This window comes from Rhea pennata, chromosome 2 (genome assembly GCF_028389875.1).
Source record: "Rhea pennata isolate bPtePen1 chromosome 2, bPtePen1.pri, whole genome shotgun sequence".
NCBI classification, from domain to species: Eukaryota; Metazoa; Chordata; class Aves; order Rheiformes; family Rheidae; genus Rhea; species Rhea pennata.
This window is the reverse complement of record NC_084664.1, coordinates 143,541,500-143,561,264: the sequence shown is the minus strand read 5'-3', so window position 1 is coordinate 143,561,264 and position 19,765 is coordinate 143,541,500. Positions and strand designations below refer to the sequence as shown.

General features: G+C 36.5%; 1 protein-coding gene across 2 annotated transcripts; it reads left to right on the top strand.

Annotated features, from left to right (window-relative positions):
* Window positions 1-1,429: 1,429 nt before the first annotated feature.
* On the top strand, window positions 1,430-16,373 carry DECR1 (2,4-dienoyl-CoA reductase 1). 2 transcript variants are annotated; one of them, XM_062568364.1, is made up of 10 exons: window positions 1,430-1,544; window positions 4,742-4,944; window positions 5,947-6,004; window positions 6,125-6,211; window positions 7,731-7,878; window positions 11,356-11,455; window positions 13,305-13,377; window positions 15,614-15,760; window positions 16,014-16,076; window positions 16,173-16,373. In XM_062568364.1, exons 1-10 carry the CDS (start codon window positions 1,470-1,472, stop codon window positions 16,230-16,232), a joined length of 1,014 nt encoding a protein of 337 aa, XP_062424348.1. In that variant the 5' UTR covers window positions 1,430-1,469; the 3' UTR covers window positions 16,233-16,373. The 2 variants fall into 2 exon arrangements, with proteins under 2 accessions (XP_062424348.1, XP_062424349.1); XM_062568365.1 differs by lacking the exon at window positions 1,430-1,544 and adding an exon at window positions 1,764-1,886.
* The last annotated feature ends 3,392 nt before the right edge of the window (window positions 16,374-19,765 follow it).

The following is a 19,765-nucleotide window of genomic DNA, read 5'->3' as shown; positions in this document are numbered from 1 at the left end:
TTTTGTAAAGCCTGCAAAACAGTGTCTAAACAGAATATGGAGGTAACCTGTCATTAATAGTTTGCCCATAAAAAATTTGTCTGTCTTGTCTTCATATCCTTATCCATGTTTTTTAATCATGACAGCTAGGCCAACATTACTACTGTTATTTGAGATATTAAGGTTATATTGCATTTTTAAAAAATTTGGCTACCTCTTAGTCTTTGAGCTAACTTTCCCCTTATTACCAAAAAATAACAGGTCAGATATAGCAATTGCACCTCAGCAGTGAAAGTTACTGAAAAGCACTTTCTGAAATTTTGGTCATATGTTCGTGTTCGCTTTTACCATGACAATACAACAGTTCTTTCGGAGGTAGATGTTAGGCACGTTTTTGTGTTTCTACACATAAAAGATTTGCTTTTGTAACTTGTTTCCTCTTACTTATTAGCTTCATTACAGTGAAGCTTTATAAATTGTGTAGGATTTATTTAATAACATCTCTTGAACAACATTCACTCCCTTCTTTTACCCTTCCCCCTCTCCTGAGACTCAGAGTATTTTGAACTAATTTTGTTGAAATATTCCTATTTAAAACTTAAAATAACTCTTTAGCACTTACTGGACATCTGAAAAGTTACTGTAATGATATTGTGGCAACTACTACTTAGTGTTTTGATACTATTGTTTCATTGGCTGCTATAGATAATATAGCAGCCAATATATAATTATATATATATAATTATATATATAATAACTATTTTGCTAAGTGCTGTGGAATTTACCAGTATCAACAGTTTTTCCTCCACATGTTGAATGTGGAGTTGTTTGATCATTTTATATATAGCATGCTGATGACTAAGCCTTATGATTTTAATTCTGGTGCTTTGGAGCCTCCATAGCATTATGCATTCAATTTCTCTTTAATTCAAAATCTGATAGTGTAGATGCACTGATACGTTTTTTGTCTCTCATACCGAGTTTTGTGACTGTGTAGATTTGGCTGTGTGGTCCTTTCTACTCAAAATTTGCAGCTTTCTAGAATCTATAGATGCTTTTAGTGGCCACCTTACTCCTCCCCTCTTACTCTGCGATTCTTTATAACCGAGGAGGACTGCATCGTTTGTTTTGTCTAACCTAACTAGGCTTCACAAAAAGGTGGAAATCATTCATTCATTACCTTTGCAATTGGCCAGTCTGTGCTCTCAACAGAGAGAACTGAATGCCTTGTTATCTCAAAGTAGGGCCCTGTAACAGGGTTTAAGGTTCGTCAGCTGCTCGGGCCTCCTCTGGAGTCCGTTGGCGGTGTCTGAGTGGGACAAAGCGGACGCCGACCCGCGCCGCAGCAGGGCCGAGGAGCGGGGCTCCCCGGCTGGGGCTGCTCCCCGGGGGCGGGGCGGGCGCCCGCGAGGCTCCGCCCCGCCCCCCGGCTCCGCCCCCGGCTCCGCCCCCACCCGCGGAGCGGCGCGGCGACCCCGCGGCTAGGAAACATGGCGGCGGCGGCGCGGCTGGGGCGGGTGGTCCTGCGTGCCCGCGGCGCGGCCTGCTTCTCCGGCAGCTGGCGGGTAAGGCGCTCCTGGCCGTCGTGGAGCTGGGGGCAGGCGGCGCCCCGGCGCTGCTCGGGGCCGTCCCGCTGATCTCGTGCCTTCGGAGGGCACCGCGGCCGCCCGCTCGGCCCCGCCGTGGAGGCGCTCGGGGCCCTGCGGGTGCGGAGGCCTCGGTGCGGCCCTCGGAGCTGACGGCGGAGTCGCGCCGAGCAGCTCAGGCAGCGGGGTTGCGTGCGCGGGGCGGGTCGTGGGGGCCCTCTCCCGCGAGCACGGCCGCGGCGCCGCGCTCCTCGCAGGCGGCTCTTGCGCGGCGCCGGAGAGGGCTCCTGCAGGGACCGCAGGATTCGCTGCCATCCGTGGGTGAGTTGTTTTTCTTGTTTTGCGTTTGTTTTTTCCTCCCCTTACCCCCCCCGCCCCAGCCTGTTTCCTGCTTTCTCTGGTTCTTTATTTAGGCCTGAGATTTCATTTAAAGCCTTGTCCTTGAGCACTTGCATGCCAGAATGGTTAAATTGACCGAATCCTGTCAAGAAAACCTTGTGTGCAAGCTAGTAACTGCTGCAGTCTTGTGAGAAGGCTGCTGGATGATACCAGCGTTGCTGGTTCCTGATACCAGCGCCACTTTCTGCTATGGGTTGAGTGTTGCTGTGGCCTGCTGCTGCCTGCCTCCCCAGAGCAGGGGCAGAGCTCCTGCCCCTCTTCCCTGCTCCTTCCCCTCTCAGCCGTGGGGAAGAGGCGCAGGCTGCGTCCCTCACTAGCGCAGCGTCTGGATGGGGAGGCTGTGCCAGGGTCTGGGAGTGCTGCCAAAGGGTTATCTCCGTCCACCCAAGGGAGTCCGAATGCCACCAGGATGTGTGGTCCCTGCCACAAGGTGAAGTTCTCCAGAAGGTGTCCTTCTCTGGCATACCAAAAGAGAGGTTCGATGAGTAGGGGACTAAGAAAGACCCCGAAAAGAATCTTCACTGACCCTTTTCCTAGAGGCTTATTGGTATTTTGATATTTAGTAAAAATATGCAATTTTGATGTTTACTGGAGGAAGCTTTTTTGAAAAAAAACGTGAAGTATTATACAGACATTTGGTGACATGACTGATCAGTACGATTTTGTCATTTTGGAAAAATGTTGGCCAGTTAGTTCAGTTGGTTACAGTGTGGCACTAATAATGCCAAGGTTGCGGGTTCAATACCCGTACAGGCCAGGTGGCTCTTTTTCAGAGCACTGGAACTCCCAGAGAGGTTGTGGAGTCTCCTTTTGTGGAGTCTCCTTCTCAAAACTCACCTGGACGCAATCCTGTCTAACATTCTCTAGGTGAGCCTGCTTGAGCAGGGGGGTTGGACTAGATGATCTCCAGAGGTCCCTTCCAACCTCAGCCATTCTGTATGATCTGTGTTATGATATTCTTTGGATTCTCTATTTGAGCTACTTTTATGTCTTATGTTTTCCACTTAAAACCACTTATGTTTTCTGTTTTTTTCCTGTGCTGCCTTTTTTTTTCCTAATGAGAAGCCATTGTAAATAGCTGAGGAGTTCAAGTTACAGAAAGAATGCCCAAAATACTTGTTTAATATAAGTGTTGTAGTTCTGGCTGGGTGGCCTTGCTTTCGCAATAAATTTAGCTTTAGTTCAAGCTTTAGTTTCTTAATTTTATTGTAGAGAGTACACGTAACTTTTCTTCATTCTTAGTTTTTATTTAATCATTTAATGGAAACATAAACTATTACATACACTGGAAGTGTAATTCCATGATTATTTGGTCTTTTTTGCCTGTGTTACTCATATACATGTGTATTATCACATACAAAAGTTTGCATGCAGTTAGGCACTATAAAACCCACATCCATGCATGTTGTAAGATGTGGCACTTATGGTTATGCAGCTACTACTAGAAACAGTCTGTTAATTTCAGTGTTGAAAACATGATACAGTAAACAACAAAAACTTGTAATATTTGTGCTGTTTTGAAATAACCTTTCTTCTTGGTGTCAACAGGAAACTGAGGATTCAATCCTTGTATGCTGCTTTAACAATGTTATATAAAAGTACCCAAGCAGTCTTTTGTAAAATATACTAAAATTTGTATATTTGATGAGATGCATTAAGAATCAAGTATGAATTAATGTTAAAGAAAATAAATATAAGCTGTATTGTTCTAATTTCATGCACTTCGCAAATTAAAGCAGTAAGTTTTTTTTCATACTTAGAAGTGTTTTCACAACTTCAGGTTGATGTAACTTTTGTGTTCTGAAGAATTTTGGAATTCTGAATAGTTATTACAATGCTATTATTCCAAAGCGTTTTAATTCAGTGGTTAGTTTCAGAGTTGAGTTAGTTTATTTTTTCAGGATGCCAGTAATACTCTCTTGACTATTTTTACGGCAGACTTTCTTGATGATATCACAGACTTTGCACCATTGGAATATTTTCTTATTATGTAGATCACTAATTGTAATATTGAATTTCTTCATTTTCTTTTCTTAAAGCACTAGGCATGTTTCTTTTTTTTGCTGGGAATAGTTCGCTAAGAGCTATTTTTCTGTAAATAATACTTTTACTGGAACAAACTGTAATGCTAATACCTAATCTTACACAGATTTGCCTGGAAGACTGCTCAGATCTTAACAGCTCAGATAATGGTTGGGGAACAGTTTGATGCAGATTAGTTCTACTCCATTCAAGCCAGTAAAAGCGAGTGTTCCTTTGACTAGAATAGCAAGGATCAATGCTTTAAGGCTGGACCTTTTGAGTTTGTGAAGGCTTAAATATATGTGTAATTTCATAATCCCATGAATTTAGTAGGGATACTATGAATCCATGAAGTGTAGTACATCTATGAATCTAAAATACAAATCTGGCTTTAGAGTCTGTAATGAGTTGGTGGGCTCACGTGAAAGAATTTCCATACCCATGACTGAGTGACAGGCATAAGAATAGCATTCAGCATAACAAGAAATACCACAACAATGTTTTTTCAGTAGTTCTTCAGTTGGAATGGAACAGTCTAATATGGCTCTGGTGTTTTCTTAGTGTAGTATGTGCATTTATGTGAAGGTCTTTATGCTTTAGTGTAATGCAATGTAGTTGGCTTTAGTTTATAAGAATAGGAAAGCAGTTATAGTTGTTACTCAGAATTTCTTATGACAGTGGAGAGATAGTGTCTTGCATGTAAAAACAAGAATTTGTATAAACAAATGATAACTTTCCTCCTTTTGTTCTTTCAGCTTTTCAGCCGTGGGCCAAATGTATTGCATCAAGACAGCAGTGCACCGCAAGCTACCTTCTTTTCACCTCTTCAAAATGTGATGTTGCCACCAAATACCTTTCAAGGGAAAGTGGCTTTTATAACTGGTGGAGGTACTGGAATTGGCAAAGGGATGACAACAGCTCTCTCCAGTTTAGGTGCCAAGTGTGTTATAGCAAGCCGGTAAATACTAATGAACACATTTTTAGAGCTTTACTTTAGTACTGAATGCTGAATTGATTTATCTGTCCAGCTTTGAAGAAGGAAAAAAAAGCTTATGAAGAAGAATAGAAAATAATTTCTATTATTTATTTCAGCAAACTTTAAATTACAATGCTATGTTATAAATACCAAAAAATTGCTGATATATCTACAAATATCTAGCTCCAAAATCCCTCTTGCAGTTAGGTCTGCTGTGTAGCCAGCAGTAGGAAAAAACAAACTCAGAAAAATCTTCTGTGAAAAGTGACAGTAAGACAAACAATCCAAAAAGTTAAGATGTAAATTCTATAAAAGTGCAAAAGAGAACACAAAATTAAAGTAGATGTTACGAGCAATTTTGAATTTATTATTGCAGGTGATTGCTATACAGTAGATTTTAACTGCAAGAAATACTTAAAGCCATTAATTTTAACTCTTAAGACTTTTAAGACAGCTATAGTTTTCCCTTAATAAAGATGATCTTTCTAAAATTCTGTTAAGTAACATCACAGTAAAGAAATACAGTCTAATTTTTATTGAAATAAAAGCATTATGACATTTTTCCAAATAGTAATTTAGATATTTAAGGTGTCATTGTATATCTCCTTTCTAAAATGCTAGTAGAGTAGTAGCTAAAATTAAATTTATTATGAATACAATACATAAATATTTTTGCTAGCTTAACTGCATTTGACTAGTATAAAATAACCTCATCACTTTTGAGTTGCTTTTCAATAGTAGTAAGCAGAAGAGAGAACTCACTTTTAAAATAAAATTTATATATAATTACTAATTTTGTGAAAGAAAATTTTTTAAATCTAAGATTTCACTGAATTCACCAATATGTGCATGTACACACATATATGACATTTTAAGTTTTAGCTCATATTTGTTGAGAAAGCAAGCCATATTTCAGATTTTATTGATCAGAATTGTATACTTATTTAATTGAAATCCAGTGACATAATATGTACTTGTTTCTAGCAATCTTGATGTTTTGAAAGGAACAGCAGAAGAAATTTCTTCTAAAACCGGGAATAAGGTAAACTTTGCAGAATTTTGGATATATTAGTTTTTATAATTAAAGGGTTGTACAGGCTTTATGCATATAAATGCTTCTGTGATTTGTTTAATTTACGAATGTCTTTCCATTATTACATAGGTTTATGCAATCCGGTGTGATGTGAGAGATCCAGTTTCAGTTAAGAATACTGTTGCTGAATTAATCCAAGTGGCAGGACATCCTGATGTAAGTGTTAAAGGAAGGAACGTCAGTCTTCATTCTTAAAAACACTCTGCATACTAGGTATAAAGAAAATTAATACAGTAGAAAAGTAATGGTATCTAAAGACATTAGACAAAAAGTAGCAGTACTTCAAGAGAAAGCTGACATTGGCAGTTGTATTATCTACTGTATTTCTATAGTTACTAAAATACATAGTGACTAAATAGGCAGAACATTGTTGTGCCTGTTTTAAGGACTAACAGTTTTTCTGTAAGCAATGGGTGTCACAGTATGTGATCTCTCAAATTTATGTGACAATGTGGTGTGTGAAACAAACTTTACCTAATGAGCTTTTAAAAATAAAAAAGCAAACAATGTGTTATTCCTTTCTCTGTAGACTAGCCTGAATTGTTAGTTTCTTGTTACTTAATTCTGTAGTTCACCAATTCACTCTTTTGCTAATTCACAAATTAATTTGCACACTTATGAGCAGAAGAGTTACCTAACTGATAGTGAGAGTGCACCTCCCTCCTTCATCATGATGTGAGCATCCTCTGAATCGCACTGGGAAGTACGAGAGCCATAGCAATCCAGCTGCGGGTGAATTCACTTCAAATGCTTTTTGAGCGAGCTGATGTATTTGTACTTTCCAGCTCTTAAGTTTGGTCTATATTGTGTCTATTGGTCATTTTGATTACTAGGCAAGAATTTGCTTAATTCCAAAGAGTTTTTGTTTTACCAGGTGTTAACAAGCAGTTACTCACAAAGCTGCAAGGATAGCAATCCTTTTTTGTCCTTGAGAATCTGGTATCTGGTGTACGTCTTGCTTTTGCTTTAGCCTAGTGGTGCTGCTTGCAGCTACATGAGGCATGTTGGCATGTATGCCAACGTACAGTATGAGTTGTGTGTTAGGGCCAAAATCTGAGCAGGAGTCAAGTGCATGGTCACAAATGGAACAATGATAATAGGATTGTTTGAATTAAGTCAACAAAACATTGCTCTAAAAATCTTCCTAAAAAGGGGACTTACCTGTGTTGTTACCTAATGATACCTGTTGCTTATTTACAGAATGTCTCCCAGACTAGAAGCAGAAGTAATCACAAGCATTATCTTTTGTCCTTAGTCTGTTAAAATAAAAAGAAGGTTTCAGTTTGAAAACTGAGTCCCCTCCAATGACAGTGACAGGTATACATGTATTTAAAGAGTTTTGTGTAGTTGCTTGCTGTTCATTAAATTGCAATATTCTCTTTGTGACTAACGATTAGACTTCTTGTCATACAATAGTCAGCTAATCAGACTTTTGTCGTAGGATTAGCTGAACTTAACACTTTTTTTCTTGTGCTTCTGTTGGCCGAAATATGGTATGTGACCTCAGAACTTGAGAGGGAGTAACTTTCCTGTTAGGATACTCCTGAGACAGTATGGAAAATATTTAAGTACTAGAGTAATTAGTAAGTATCAGTATTAGTAAGTACTAATACTGAATACTAGACTTAAGAATTAAGTTTAGTGTAACTTCTAAGTTTTTATTAATGTATTTCAGGTTGTGATAAACAATGCAGCTGGAAACTTTATTTCTCCTTCTGAACGACTTTCTGCTAATGCATGGAAAGCAATAACTGATATTGTGCTTAACGGTACTGCCTTTGTAACTCTGGAAATTGGAAAGGAACTCATTAAAGTACAAAAAGGTATCTTAAATTTAAGATAAACAGTAGCTAATCATTGTAACATTATCTTATTACTAATTTCCCTTGCTATGGTTTATGGTAGCTGATTTTGAGACTCTGAGAGGAAACATTTTTTAATGCTGCATTTCTTCTAGAAAAAAAGCTTCTTTTGGAGTAAAATAATACTTAACTATAGTACAGTAATATTGGTTGGCAGTTATTTTATTATAGAATCCGCCCTAAAAATTGGACCCAGAGACCATGAGGTAGAATGTAAGAATTTGATTGCAGAGCTTGTACTACTTGTAAAACAGATGTAAAATTTAAAGAATAAGACTTAAAAATGTGTAATATTATATATATGGTTTGTTTTCTGTTCTGTATCTCTGTTGCTTTCATTAAGTAACTGAACAGGTATCATTGATTTAAATGAATACTAACTCAGGAAATCACTTTGAATTTCCATGCTGAACTTAAAAAAAAAAAAAAAAAGAAAAAAAAAAAAAAAAAAGCTGTGATTTTGACTAAAAGCACTGGAGAATATTATCTTTGAGGTAAACTGAAAAAGAAATTTGAAATTGAAATCATTGTTAGATTTTATGTATAATTTGAACACTTTTCTTGAATATAAATTTCAATTCTGGACTATCTAACAGTTTAATCAAGTATTTTGGCTTTACCTTAAAATTATGGTAGTTCTTTGATATTCTATCTGACCAAAGAATTATTTATATACACCTGTATATTTATATGTGTGTGTGTGTGTGTGTGTTTTTAAAAATAATTTAATTGGACTAGTTACCTAAGGGACATCACATGCACACATGCATACTTACATGTACCCAAATTATTCTCTTTAGGGAAGGGATAGTGTATGTCTTTGTATGTTGTTTCACAGATTACGTACAAAGAACTACTTGTATTCTACTTTGTCTTCTCCTTATAAATTGAAAAATACTGAGTTTCTCATTTTTTGACCTAAGTGCTATCTTTTCAAGTAGCATTTAAACCAGTGAGATATGTTTTGGTTTTTCATATGGCCCCACTTCTTATGCTTGTTTTCTAGGTCCAGCACAGTGTGGAAACTTATCCTTTTGTATTTGTACTGTATTCTCTTAGCAACCGAATTCTTCCTCACTTCTGATGCTTGTTTTCTAGATACAGCTACTATCTTAAAATAATCCTTTTGTATTTCCACTGTATTTTGTTAACTGCTGAACTAGCTGAAATTCTTCAAAACTCCCCTTGAAAAATGCTCCATGTTTTGTACTTGGGTTTGTACAGCATTAATTTTATATTGTTATCATTAATGTTGCGTGTAGAGCTCTGTAACAGTTTTGGTCAGTTGAGAAGATATTTCTTAAATACATTAGTAGCGCAGAAAAGAATCATTGTCAACATTCTAATGCTAGTATCAACATGTTGAAATCCCCGTCCCCAGCTCTATCTCACTATATCATTATAGCAAACTATTGCAATAGTTTGCTTTATGGCCTTCCAGATGCATGTGTTGTCTCCTATAATAAGTTGAAATCCAGCTTTAAGATGCTTTTATTTGCTGCTGCTGAAAGAAAACTGTTGTTCTTGCCTCTAACTTCAAATTCTGCAAAATCTTGTCCCAGTCATTTACCTTCATATTGCCTGTCTTTCTCTTCTAAGCTTCCGAAAACACATGAATTTTTCTTGCTGTTACATGTCATCTTTCATAGGGGATTCTGTATGCAAGACTTTGTATTTAAGGCTTTCTTTAAGACGTCTTTTGCAAATAAATCAGATGTTACCTGTTTGTCCTCTCATTCTCTACCTTTGTTTTCTGTTGCTTGTTTGTCATCTTCCTTTGAGTAGAAAGACCTTAGTTTCAGAAATGGTGGAAAGGGTCACTTTTTTTTTTTTTTTTTTTTAATAGATGATACCTAGCACAAATATTTTAAAATAATCTATCAGGATGCTGTAGGTCTGACAGTCGCTAAAACACAGGGACATACTTATATCTGCAGTCTGACCTATGTTAAACCTATTTTAATAAGTAACATAAATACTCTGCTTTTGGACTAAAATCTTAGGGGCAAGAACTTGTTTTACTGGAAATACCCAGCTGCAGTATGTTCCCAGTTCCTGCTGAGATACTTAGAGGGGATTGTATCAAATTTGCAATTTGCTAGTGCCTTACTTACTTATGCATTAAAGTTTTAAAAAGTGAGCGAAGTTAATCAGTTAGATAATGTCCTTCTAATGAATATAAACTTTAGAAATCAAAATTGTACCTGACTTGAAACATATCTTAAGACTGTAAATGTGTGGTCATTCTGGTTTCTGTTTTAGGTTCACTTCTTTATTTAACCAGTATTTTAAAAATTATCCCTTCTAATCCGCAAAATATCAAATCTAAATAACTGCAAATATAGTTAGAGGTTTTTGTCAGTGGTGTTTTTTCCTTTCAGAGTCTCTTGCTGGAAGCTTCGTTACTTTAAATATTGTCCATTGTTCCATAATGTCTGAAGGCATATTTTAGCTCTTTTTTATGGTCCTCTTTAGGTTCTCCTGTATAACGTAACCATAAATCTTTAACTGAGTCTGACTTCATTGTCACATAGGAACTATTGGTAAAGCATATAGTTTTAGAGATGTCCCTTAAGTAACTACTCCAATTAAATTATTTTTAAAATATAGTAACAGTTATTTTAGTTTCTGTGGCGCAAGTAAGTAGTGAACTGTCCTCCCATCTTCCTAATTTCCTAGTTGCAGTAAATTCATGCTAATAATTGATAAAATAGAATTTGTAGGCTTCTACAAAAGAACCAAGTTACATTTTTCATTCTATTCTGTAATGTTTTAGTTAAATCTATGATAAAATTTATTTTAAAAATGCTGTTTTTATAGAGGACTTTGTTACGATAATAGTAGGGAAAAAATTAAGAAAACTTTCAAGTTATGCAAATTAACTTTCTCATATGTACTACTGGAGCAAAAGCTGAGAATTTCCAGGGCACGCTTTCTGCAGTATAGTAAACTTTAAGATTTAACTTCAAACCTAAGTTGTGTAATTTTAAGATTATGGCAAACTTAATTTTTCATGCTGATATTTTTTTGTCTTTTTAGCCAGGAGCTGATGGAATTGGGGACAGAATACATGGTTAGTAACTAGTTGGCTGGGGCAGCTTCTCAAAAGACACTATAAGGCCTTAGGCTTTCCTTCTACATAGACTGAAATTTGCCCATGTGCGTTCATTGTTGGTGAAGTCTGTGGGTTCAGACTGTACTTTGGAGCCCATCTGTTTTCATTCATGGGAAAGGGGAAACAAAAGAAAAGGCTTAAGAGACAAGTTTCCAAGAGTAGTTGTTTAAAAAAAACATCTTTTTGAAACCCAGAGTGGTGTCCCTAACCTGCAGACTTCTGTACTGCTGAAGTTGCTTTTTCACATTGACTTCAGAGCTTGAACTTTGTGTGTGTAGGTGTTTTTTGTTATTTATTTCTTGTAATGTTTTTACAATTTCCAGGAGCAGCATTCCTGGCTATTACGACAATTTACGCAGAGAGTGGTTCTGGATTTGTGGTGCCAAGTGCCTCTGCCAAAGCTGGTGTAGAAGCAATGAGCAAGTGAGTAGCTGCAAAAACACATTCTGTTCTTCACATTCTTCAGATATGGTAACAGGTAGCTGGTTGGTATAATTCTCCTAGTTCCATTATATCATTAGAGAAACTTCCTGCCTTCAGTATCCTGACAAGAAAGTAGTATGCTGATAGCTCCTTAAAGAAGGAAATATTAAATGTCATTATTGTCATGATTTTTTTTTAATCAGGGCAAAAGAGTGAATGTGTGAGTGTATGTATGTGTGGACATATATATAATTAGGAATTCTGCTACTTAGGTGTTTCATCTGGGCCATCTTTAACTTTTAGTACTTCTGAATGGAAAAATTAGCCAAAAATGTTGTGTCTGGCCGTTTGCTGTCACTAGAAGAGGAAAGTAATGGTGGAATAGCATTTATTTTGATACAAGTCTTTCCATTTACAAAGACCATGGAAAGTTTGAGTTCCTAAGTGCTATAGATTGGAAATAATTAATTGGAAAATAAATTATTATTTGGGGGAGTTTGTGGTGTTTTCCACACTCATCCTTTTTAGCCAACTCTCTGCTAGTTGTACAATTACGTAACTTCATTGTATCTTCCAGTGGCAGGAATCAGTTGGAGAAGAGCTTGTTCCCAGTTACCTGCTTCTGCCCCTTCCTTTGCATGGGCCGTGGCACTTACCATACTGCAGTGAGCCTATTAAACTTGCTAATTCACTGGAAAACAAACACTATGGAAAAAAATGAAATTTTTCCTTCTGGTTAATGAGTTGGATAATCGTCAAAAATCAGGTGACTGTCAGAGAGCCAGTGCAAGATAGGAGATTAAACTGCAAGGTTGTTGTGGTGAAGGATAAGGACAAATCAGTGTCCTACTGTCCTACTACTTACTATTTCTTTTGGCAATAGCAAGCTATAGAATTTTAGAGTTTTTTTTTTTTTTTTTAACTGCTGATTCTTGTAGGCAAACCAGCATTTGCAAACAGTAATCAGGAGAACTATTCAAGGTTCCTTGTACCTTCCACTTCCTTTAATCTTAGGAAAAGGTGTGTTTGTATTTCAGTGGAATCTGTTGGCTGGTTGGAAACTTAACTAGTTTCATGAAGAAATATTTATTTTCACTGTCTTAAGTTAAGGTCTGTAATTGTACTTAATTCATAACAATAGCATGTAAGAAATAGTTATGTTACTCGGCAAATGGAAAGACTTGTTATTTTTAGCTGTATTGCAGTCCATGATAACAAATAGTCCCACCTCTGCACTTCAGCAGAAGCAATTGAATAGTTCTGTAACCTTTTAGTAAGTGGAATTCATTATCCAGAAAAAATAAAGGAGAAAGTGAGTCATGATCCCTGCTTTATAGTGTTGTGTGACTTTTCAAAGTCTTTATGACCCAGCTTATTAATTCTCTGTATAGAGACAATATATCTAAGGTAGTGCTTGTTCAAAGAAAGTGTTGCCATGAAGCAAAACAGTGCACTTTTCTGAAAATGTAGAGCATTTTTGATAACTATGCTGAAGATGTCATACTTGTGAAGTGATTTAAAGTACAAAAGAAAGGTAGGCACCTGACAGTTATTTGCAAGGAGTTTAGGTGCCAAAATCATCTCTATGCTTTATGGGGAGAAAGATTCGCTCCTTCAATTTGCTTTATTTATGACACCCATATTAAATCAGAATTTCTCTGTTTGTGAATGTGACCAACTTTTCTGAAATATTTTTATCAAGAACACCCAAAAAATATCTTAACTGAAAACATGTGGCTTAGGGCTAAAATTTTGGTATTTGATTCAGTTTTGATTATAATTCTTTGCTAAATAGCATTATAAAATACTTTGTTTAAAATGTTGATGCATTTTGTTAATGAATTTTTAGGTCTCTTGCGGCTGAGTGGGGTAGATATGGCATGAGATTCAATGTGATTCAACCAGGTCCAATAAAAACAAAGGTACATAGCATGGAGTGAAACATAACCTTGGATATGCTTTTTGTAGTACAGAATTGCTTTTAAGATGATCTAACCCTTTCTATAACCTTTCAAGTCAAATACAGTTTTCTTGGAAGTCCAAAACTATGCTGTAGTATTGAACACATTTACTTAACTTCTCAATACTTCATTTGTAAAATGCTGTAAAACAGAATTTCTCTAACTTCTGAAACCTGCCACTTGTTCCTTCTGCCACACTAATACAAATGAAACTCATCTGTCTTTAATCATTCTGTTGCTTAAATATAGCCAACTATTACAATCTGTCAAGTGAAGTGAGTTCTTACACTTAGTGGAGTACAACTGCCTGTTTCTATCTGAGCTCCTAACTTATAAATGTTTCGTCAACTCCAAAATTTCAGATCCGCTTAGAGATATATATGAGGACAGAGCCTCAGGAATTTAGTTGAAAATTACAAAACTAGAAAGAGGAAAAAATAAGGCAGTGAGGAAAGGTAAAGCTTTGGTATGAATGAAAAAGACTAAAAGTTTTGAAGGAAGTTATCCGGGCCAGCTGGTATAGGAAGAAAAAGCAAGTAGTGCTGTAAGAAGAGAGAGGAGAAACTGTTTCACAGTCCAAATATGAAAGTGAGGAGCAGTAACAGCTAATAACGATACTACTACTATCTCTAAAAAGGTTTCTTAGTTACTTAGTTTTGCTGTAGTGTCTGGGAGTGCTACTGCTTTTCTATTTTTTCTCTTGTCAATCTTAGATGCTACACTGGACAACTGAGTTTTGTGGGGTGTGGTTTTTGGTTGGTTGTTTTTTTGTTTGTTTTGGGGTTTTTTTTTGACTGAAAGGAAAGATAAGTGAGTATCAACCTGGTTGTAAGAGCACTGAAACAACCCTACAAGATCAGGCAAAGTTCTCCAGGCCGTATATCCAGGGAATTGTTAGACAAGAGTACAATAAGTATAAAGATAATATAATTTATCATTAAGTATAATGATATTTGCTCCTTATTTTTCCAGCTTCTGACAGTCTATGACAGTAGAGTTTGATACTTTTTTTTTTGTAGTATAAATATCTCAATGGATTTTCTTGACACTTTTTGCTGTGTTCTTTTTTGAATCTGTGCAGACTTTTAGCATCCACTGTGTCACGTGGGAAGGTCACTTTGAATTACAGATTCTCATAGTTTTCGGACAGTTAATCTGCTTTAAATTTCAGCATTGCTACCTCCCATAATTGTTTTAGATGTAAATTAATGGAGTATATCACATTTGATATAATGTGTATTCTCAATAAAGTAAGCAGGCTTTACTTAGAGATGTTATACCAATCTGAGTTAAAATTTCTCTGAAACTATAAAACTCAAGACCTGCTTTATTTAAAGCAGGATATCACAAAATGGAGGCCTTCTACTGTAAGGTATACCTATGTCTTTGGTATAGCTGTTGTAAGCACTGTTGTAAGGCGTGATGGGAAAAGAAGCATACAGATGCAGTGCTTTAAGCTTGTAAACTGGTATTTAAAAGTATTGTTATAGAATACTTAAATGGCATGTGTAGAGCCATAAATTACAATGTGGTTAACTCTTACAACTGCAGTAACTTACCAGAAATATTACTAACATATTTCTGATTTTGCCCAATCAAGTTGCTTTTTTGAGGAGGAGCCAGGAGGAACAACAAAAGCTTCTTCTGTTTTCTGTGACATTCAAAGCTATTCAGATACTAAAATTCAGTGTCTTAGTTCAGTTAAATTGGAACAGCTGAAACTAAAACTTAAGGGTTTTTGCTTTTTGCTTTTCCCTTATTCTGTGTCATGTATAATTTATTCCTGTCACCCCATTCCTCTCGCCACTCCCTTTTTGTTTCTCTCTCCTGTCTGTGCAGCAGTTTCGAGGTTCACTTATTTCCTCAAATACTTGTCAAGCCTTTGTCAGGTATTTGGGAAACAAAGATTATTAGAATCTCTTTTCTTTTCATAGATAGTTGGTGGGTGACTATCCCAAGCAAGCCTGATTCCAGTTTATCACTCTCAGTGAACACATACTAGTGCAGTATGGATAAATTGCATTTATTTCCTACTTTCTTCTTTTTTCCTTCTATGGTCAAAGGTGATATAGTACAGTTTACCCCCTACATCTTAGCTTTCATATCAAGTCTTCTATACTAAGTAATGTAATCTTTGTTTGATTTTACTTTCTGATGCAACAGTTTTTTTTTTTCAAATATATTTCTTAATTTTCAGGGTGCTTTTAGCCGTCTTGACCCAACAGGCACATATGTGAACAGTTTTATAGAAAGGATTCCCTGTGGCCGCCTGGGAACTGTAGAAGAAATTGCAAATCTGGCTATCTATTTCTGCAGTGACTATGCAAGCTGGGTTAATGGAGCAGTAAGTTTTAATTGTTTATACAAGCAACCTTAAAGAGTGGCAGCAAAACTCAGATCCTCATAGAAGTCTTAGTTATAATATGATATTTAAGAAATTAAACTATCAATTTGAAATTCTTTGCAATCATAATTAACATTTTAATTGTATTTTGTAGTAGTTAGTAGCTTTAAAAAAACTTTCTTAAGATAATGACTGCATTAAAGAGTTGTCTAAGAAAAACTACTGTTAAATACACTGCTTATGTTTTATCTAGGTTATTAGAATGGATGGTGGAGAATTTGTTGCTATGGCAGGAGAATTCAATGACTTGAGGAAGGTAGTAAATTTCTTGTCTGCTTGTTGGCATTCGGACAAATATTAGATGTGTAATTATTATATGGAATTCCAATTAAATGCTCTTGTCTTTTACTAGGTTACCAAAGAGCAATGGGATGTGATGGAAGCAATGATCAGGAAAACAAAGGGTTCGTAAAGTACTCATCTTACTGTAGTCCTGGTGATGTTTTTTTGGAAATGAACCACTAAATCCATGAATATTTAGAAATAACCTGTTAATGAATAGCCTTCAAAACATTTTATATGCTGATTTCAATAAAGTATTCTGAAATTGTAATGTTTTGAATATAGCATTTGTATTTTTTCTAAAACATCTGTTACCAAAAGTGAATGACAGATGTTTATTAAAATTTTACTCTTCTTTGGATAATGTCTTACATAGCTATGCTGTGATCTATGGTTAGTTTCCTCTTTATTTCAGAACTTTTTGTTGTTCGGATATATGCAAGTATTTTTTAATATGGTAATTTCAGTAACATTTCAAGAACTCCGTACCTGAACATAATTGTTAATCTAAGAAAAGCTCAAAGTTAGTCCTAATATTTGCAGTTCAATTACAGGCCCTAAATTTGCAAATAACTTTCAAGTTGTCAGTAGAACTAAATATAGTGACATAGAATGTAAGTTAATGTTTTTCAAATAAAAATTTTAGAGAGATATAACCATTTCAGTCTCAGCTTTTGCTGACATTTTAAGTCTTTTTATTATCTTCTGTTGAACTTTAAAAATGGTGTCTAGGGATGAATCTTGCCTTTCTGAGTAGCTCTTTCTTTATCATAGATAAATGTTCTTGAAAGTGAGAAACTAAAACCTCATTTGCTATTAATGTGTGAGGGACTAGGGGAGTGTCTGCATAAAAAAAGACTTACTTAGACTAGTAAAAGATACTTGTGATTTAGGATTGAAAGCGTTGAAAACTCATTGGCAGAGGCCTGTAGAAACTGAGGTTCCATTAGCATACACAGATCAGTGAAGCTCTGAGATGACATTACCTCCAAATCTAGTAAGTTCATTCATCCTAAATAAAATGTATCAACCCGGTTATAAATAGGTCATTTAATAAAAAAGCATGTTTATTCTTGTCTCTCTTTTGGGGTTATTCAATTTTCCAAATTCATAGGAGTTGCCTGTTGTTCCTATCTTCAAACAATTCATGGAATTCTCCAAAGAAATCTAACTTCAGCTCTGTCCTTCACAGCCTGAAATCCATGTCATCTTTTAAAATTCTGTTTTATCCCAAACTTTGTCCATCCATGCATGCAGCCCTATGTCTGTGCTTGTATGTGCTGTGAGATTGATACACAGTGATTTAAAAATCGGGAATATAAAAGCACTTCAAGGGTGTCTTCCTTCAAGTGACAGCAGTTGTCTAGTCCCTTTACTCACACTTCAAGCCATACTAACATATGCCAGCATCTGACTTTGAAATCCCTTGATTGCCTTAACACAGTGCTGAAGTAAGCTAATGTTCTGCTGAAAGAAAAAAAAAATCCTTTAATCTGACTTTTTTTCATCCTACATGTTGTCTAATGTATTTTTGAAATGTTGAAAGCACCAACATTTTTGGTAAGGGAAGAATGAGATGGAGAAGAAGGGATAGAAGAGAGAAGGGAGATAGCCCACTGCAAAAATAAGTTTTACCAGATCTCTCTGTAATAGGCACCATGGTGTTTAGGTGTCATATATACAGACATAGTATATTTCAAAAATCAATTACTTGACTTCAAACATCCAGACGGACAATTTCTTTGGCTCAACAGCCACCCTAATGCTGCTCTGCCCATATACGACCTTTGTTTTAAGAGTAACCTTTTAGGAGTTTGGTTCAGAAATTCCTTCCTTCCACAGCAAATTGCAATGAGTTCCTATGCAAAAATACTTTTAAGAATTCTGAGAGCTTTTGCAGTTTAAAATAAATACTATTTCTTGACCTAGACATTAAAAACAAACAAACAAAATTCTTCATTGCCTTACTCACCAGAGCAATTCTGGGCAGTTTTGTACCTAAGGGGAACTTGCTTTAATTCACAGTGAACCTTTCAGGGACCAAAGCTCTTCTGTGAGCCATCAGAGGGGGTTTTAGTGCATTGGCCTGCTTTTAATTGGTTCAAAACAACTTCAGTTGATTTCAGAGGCATCTGGAGGTGCTCCGTGCTTCAGAAAACCAGGCCACACATACTTAGGTGCCTGAGCCTCCTTGCAGCAAGTAGGTGTGGATTTCAGTGTGCTTCAATAATGAAATGAATACAGTGAGGGCTTAGTATAAACACACAGGACGCCAGATGGAAATTAATCAGAAAAAGCTAACGTTGCCTAATGACATAAACGCTTAATCCTAGTTTAATTGCAATTTTAGAAGCAGTGAATGCATATTTTGTGAGACTGCGTTCATTTTCTGAAGAAGCTGTGCTAGCTTCCAGGCTACTGATCTGTATCTGATATTTGCCCAGTATAGAATATGCTATCTAGAAATTTCTTAATCTTGCCTGGGTAATCTTTCTCAAGATGCGTCATTGATGGATTTGTAAATAGCACCCTAATGCTGTGCATGAAATACTCAGACTGGAACAGAGGGGGCCTTGGTGCAACAGTGGATGAATACCAAAACGCTTGCTTCAAGTCCTATGCTCGATCCCGATTAAATCATCAGTGAAAAAATCAGTACTGAAAATCGTGTTTCTCCACTGCGGCCAGTGGTTCACGTCGGAAATGTCGGTTGTGCGTCGTTAATGGCTCCTGGTGTGATGAGAGCCCTGAGCTACACTAATGGCCTCTGCTGTAGGCAACCAGGCAGTCGCAATGCCTAACTTTCTCCTATTAAATCAGATTTTTATGCCTGTCAACAAACAGTATTGCATTTATAATATCAAAGGTTTTTAAAGGGCCTAGTAGTTAATGCGTTTTTTTCTTTTTTTCCCCTTGAGGAATAGTAAAATCTTGACGCTTTCTTCCTTACAACTAACAGAAAAAGGCATTCTTATTTGAGCAAACATCGTGGTAAGCTTTCAACTGTACAAGCCATCTTTCTAAAATATGTTGTATACATTTAAACTAAAACAGGATAATATTTTGCATAGCAGACTTTTTTTGCAGTTTGTGGGACAGTGTGTGTCTTCATTAGCTGTGTTGTGTTTTAGAAAAATACATACTTTTAGACAGTAAGATCATTAACAACTTGAGTAAAGGAGATCCCGCATAACTGCCTATAAGTCAGCTTCTCTGTTTAGCAAATGTACAGCATACCTGCACTCCTACATGTAAATGTTTTTGCATGCTGCTACTTTTCTTTAATTTTTTTTTTCTTGGTCACCGAATGTTTGCCACAAGAAAGGAACTTGCAGTTTTCCCTACCATCAGCTTTGTCATTGCAATAAACCTCGTTCTGCTGTGACCCTGCCATGGAGAGCTCTGTCCAGGAGCGTTGCAGAGATTTTAAATCCTGGTGTTTCTACAACAGTTTTGACTTAACCATATTTGCTATACTTTGCGTTGCACTGATGTAACACACACCTTCGCTGGAACTGTCTTGTTAAATTGCTGTCTTTTAATCCGAATTATACATATGAGAAATGACTGTATGAAGCATTCCACATGGACATGACTGACAAGTGCTTTGCATATTCTGTTCAGTACCTGGGGACAGCTGATCAGTAACAGCAATAGTAGATG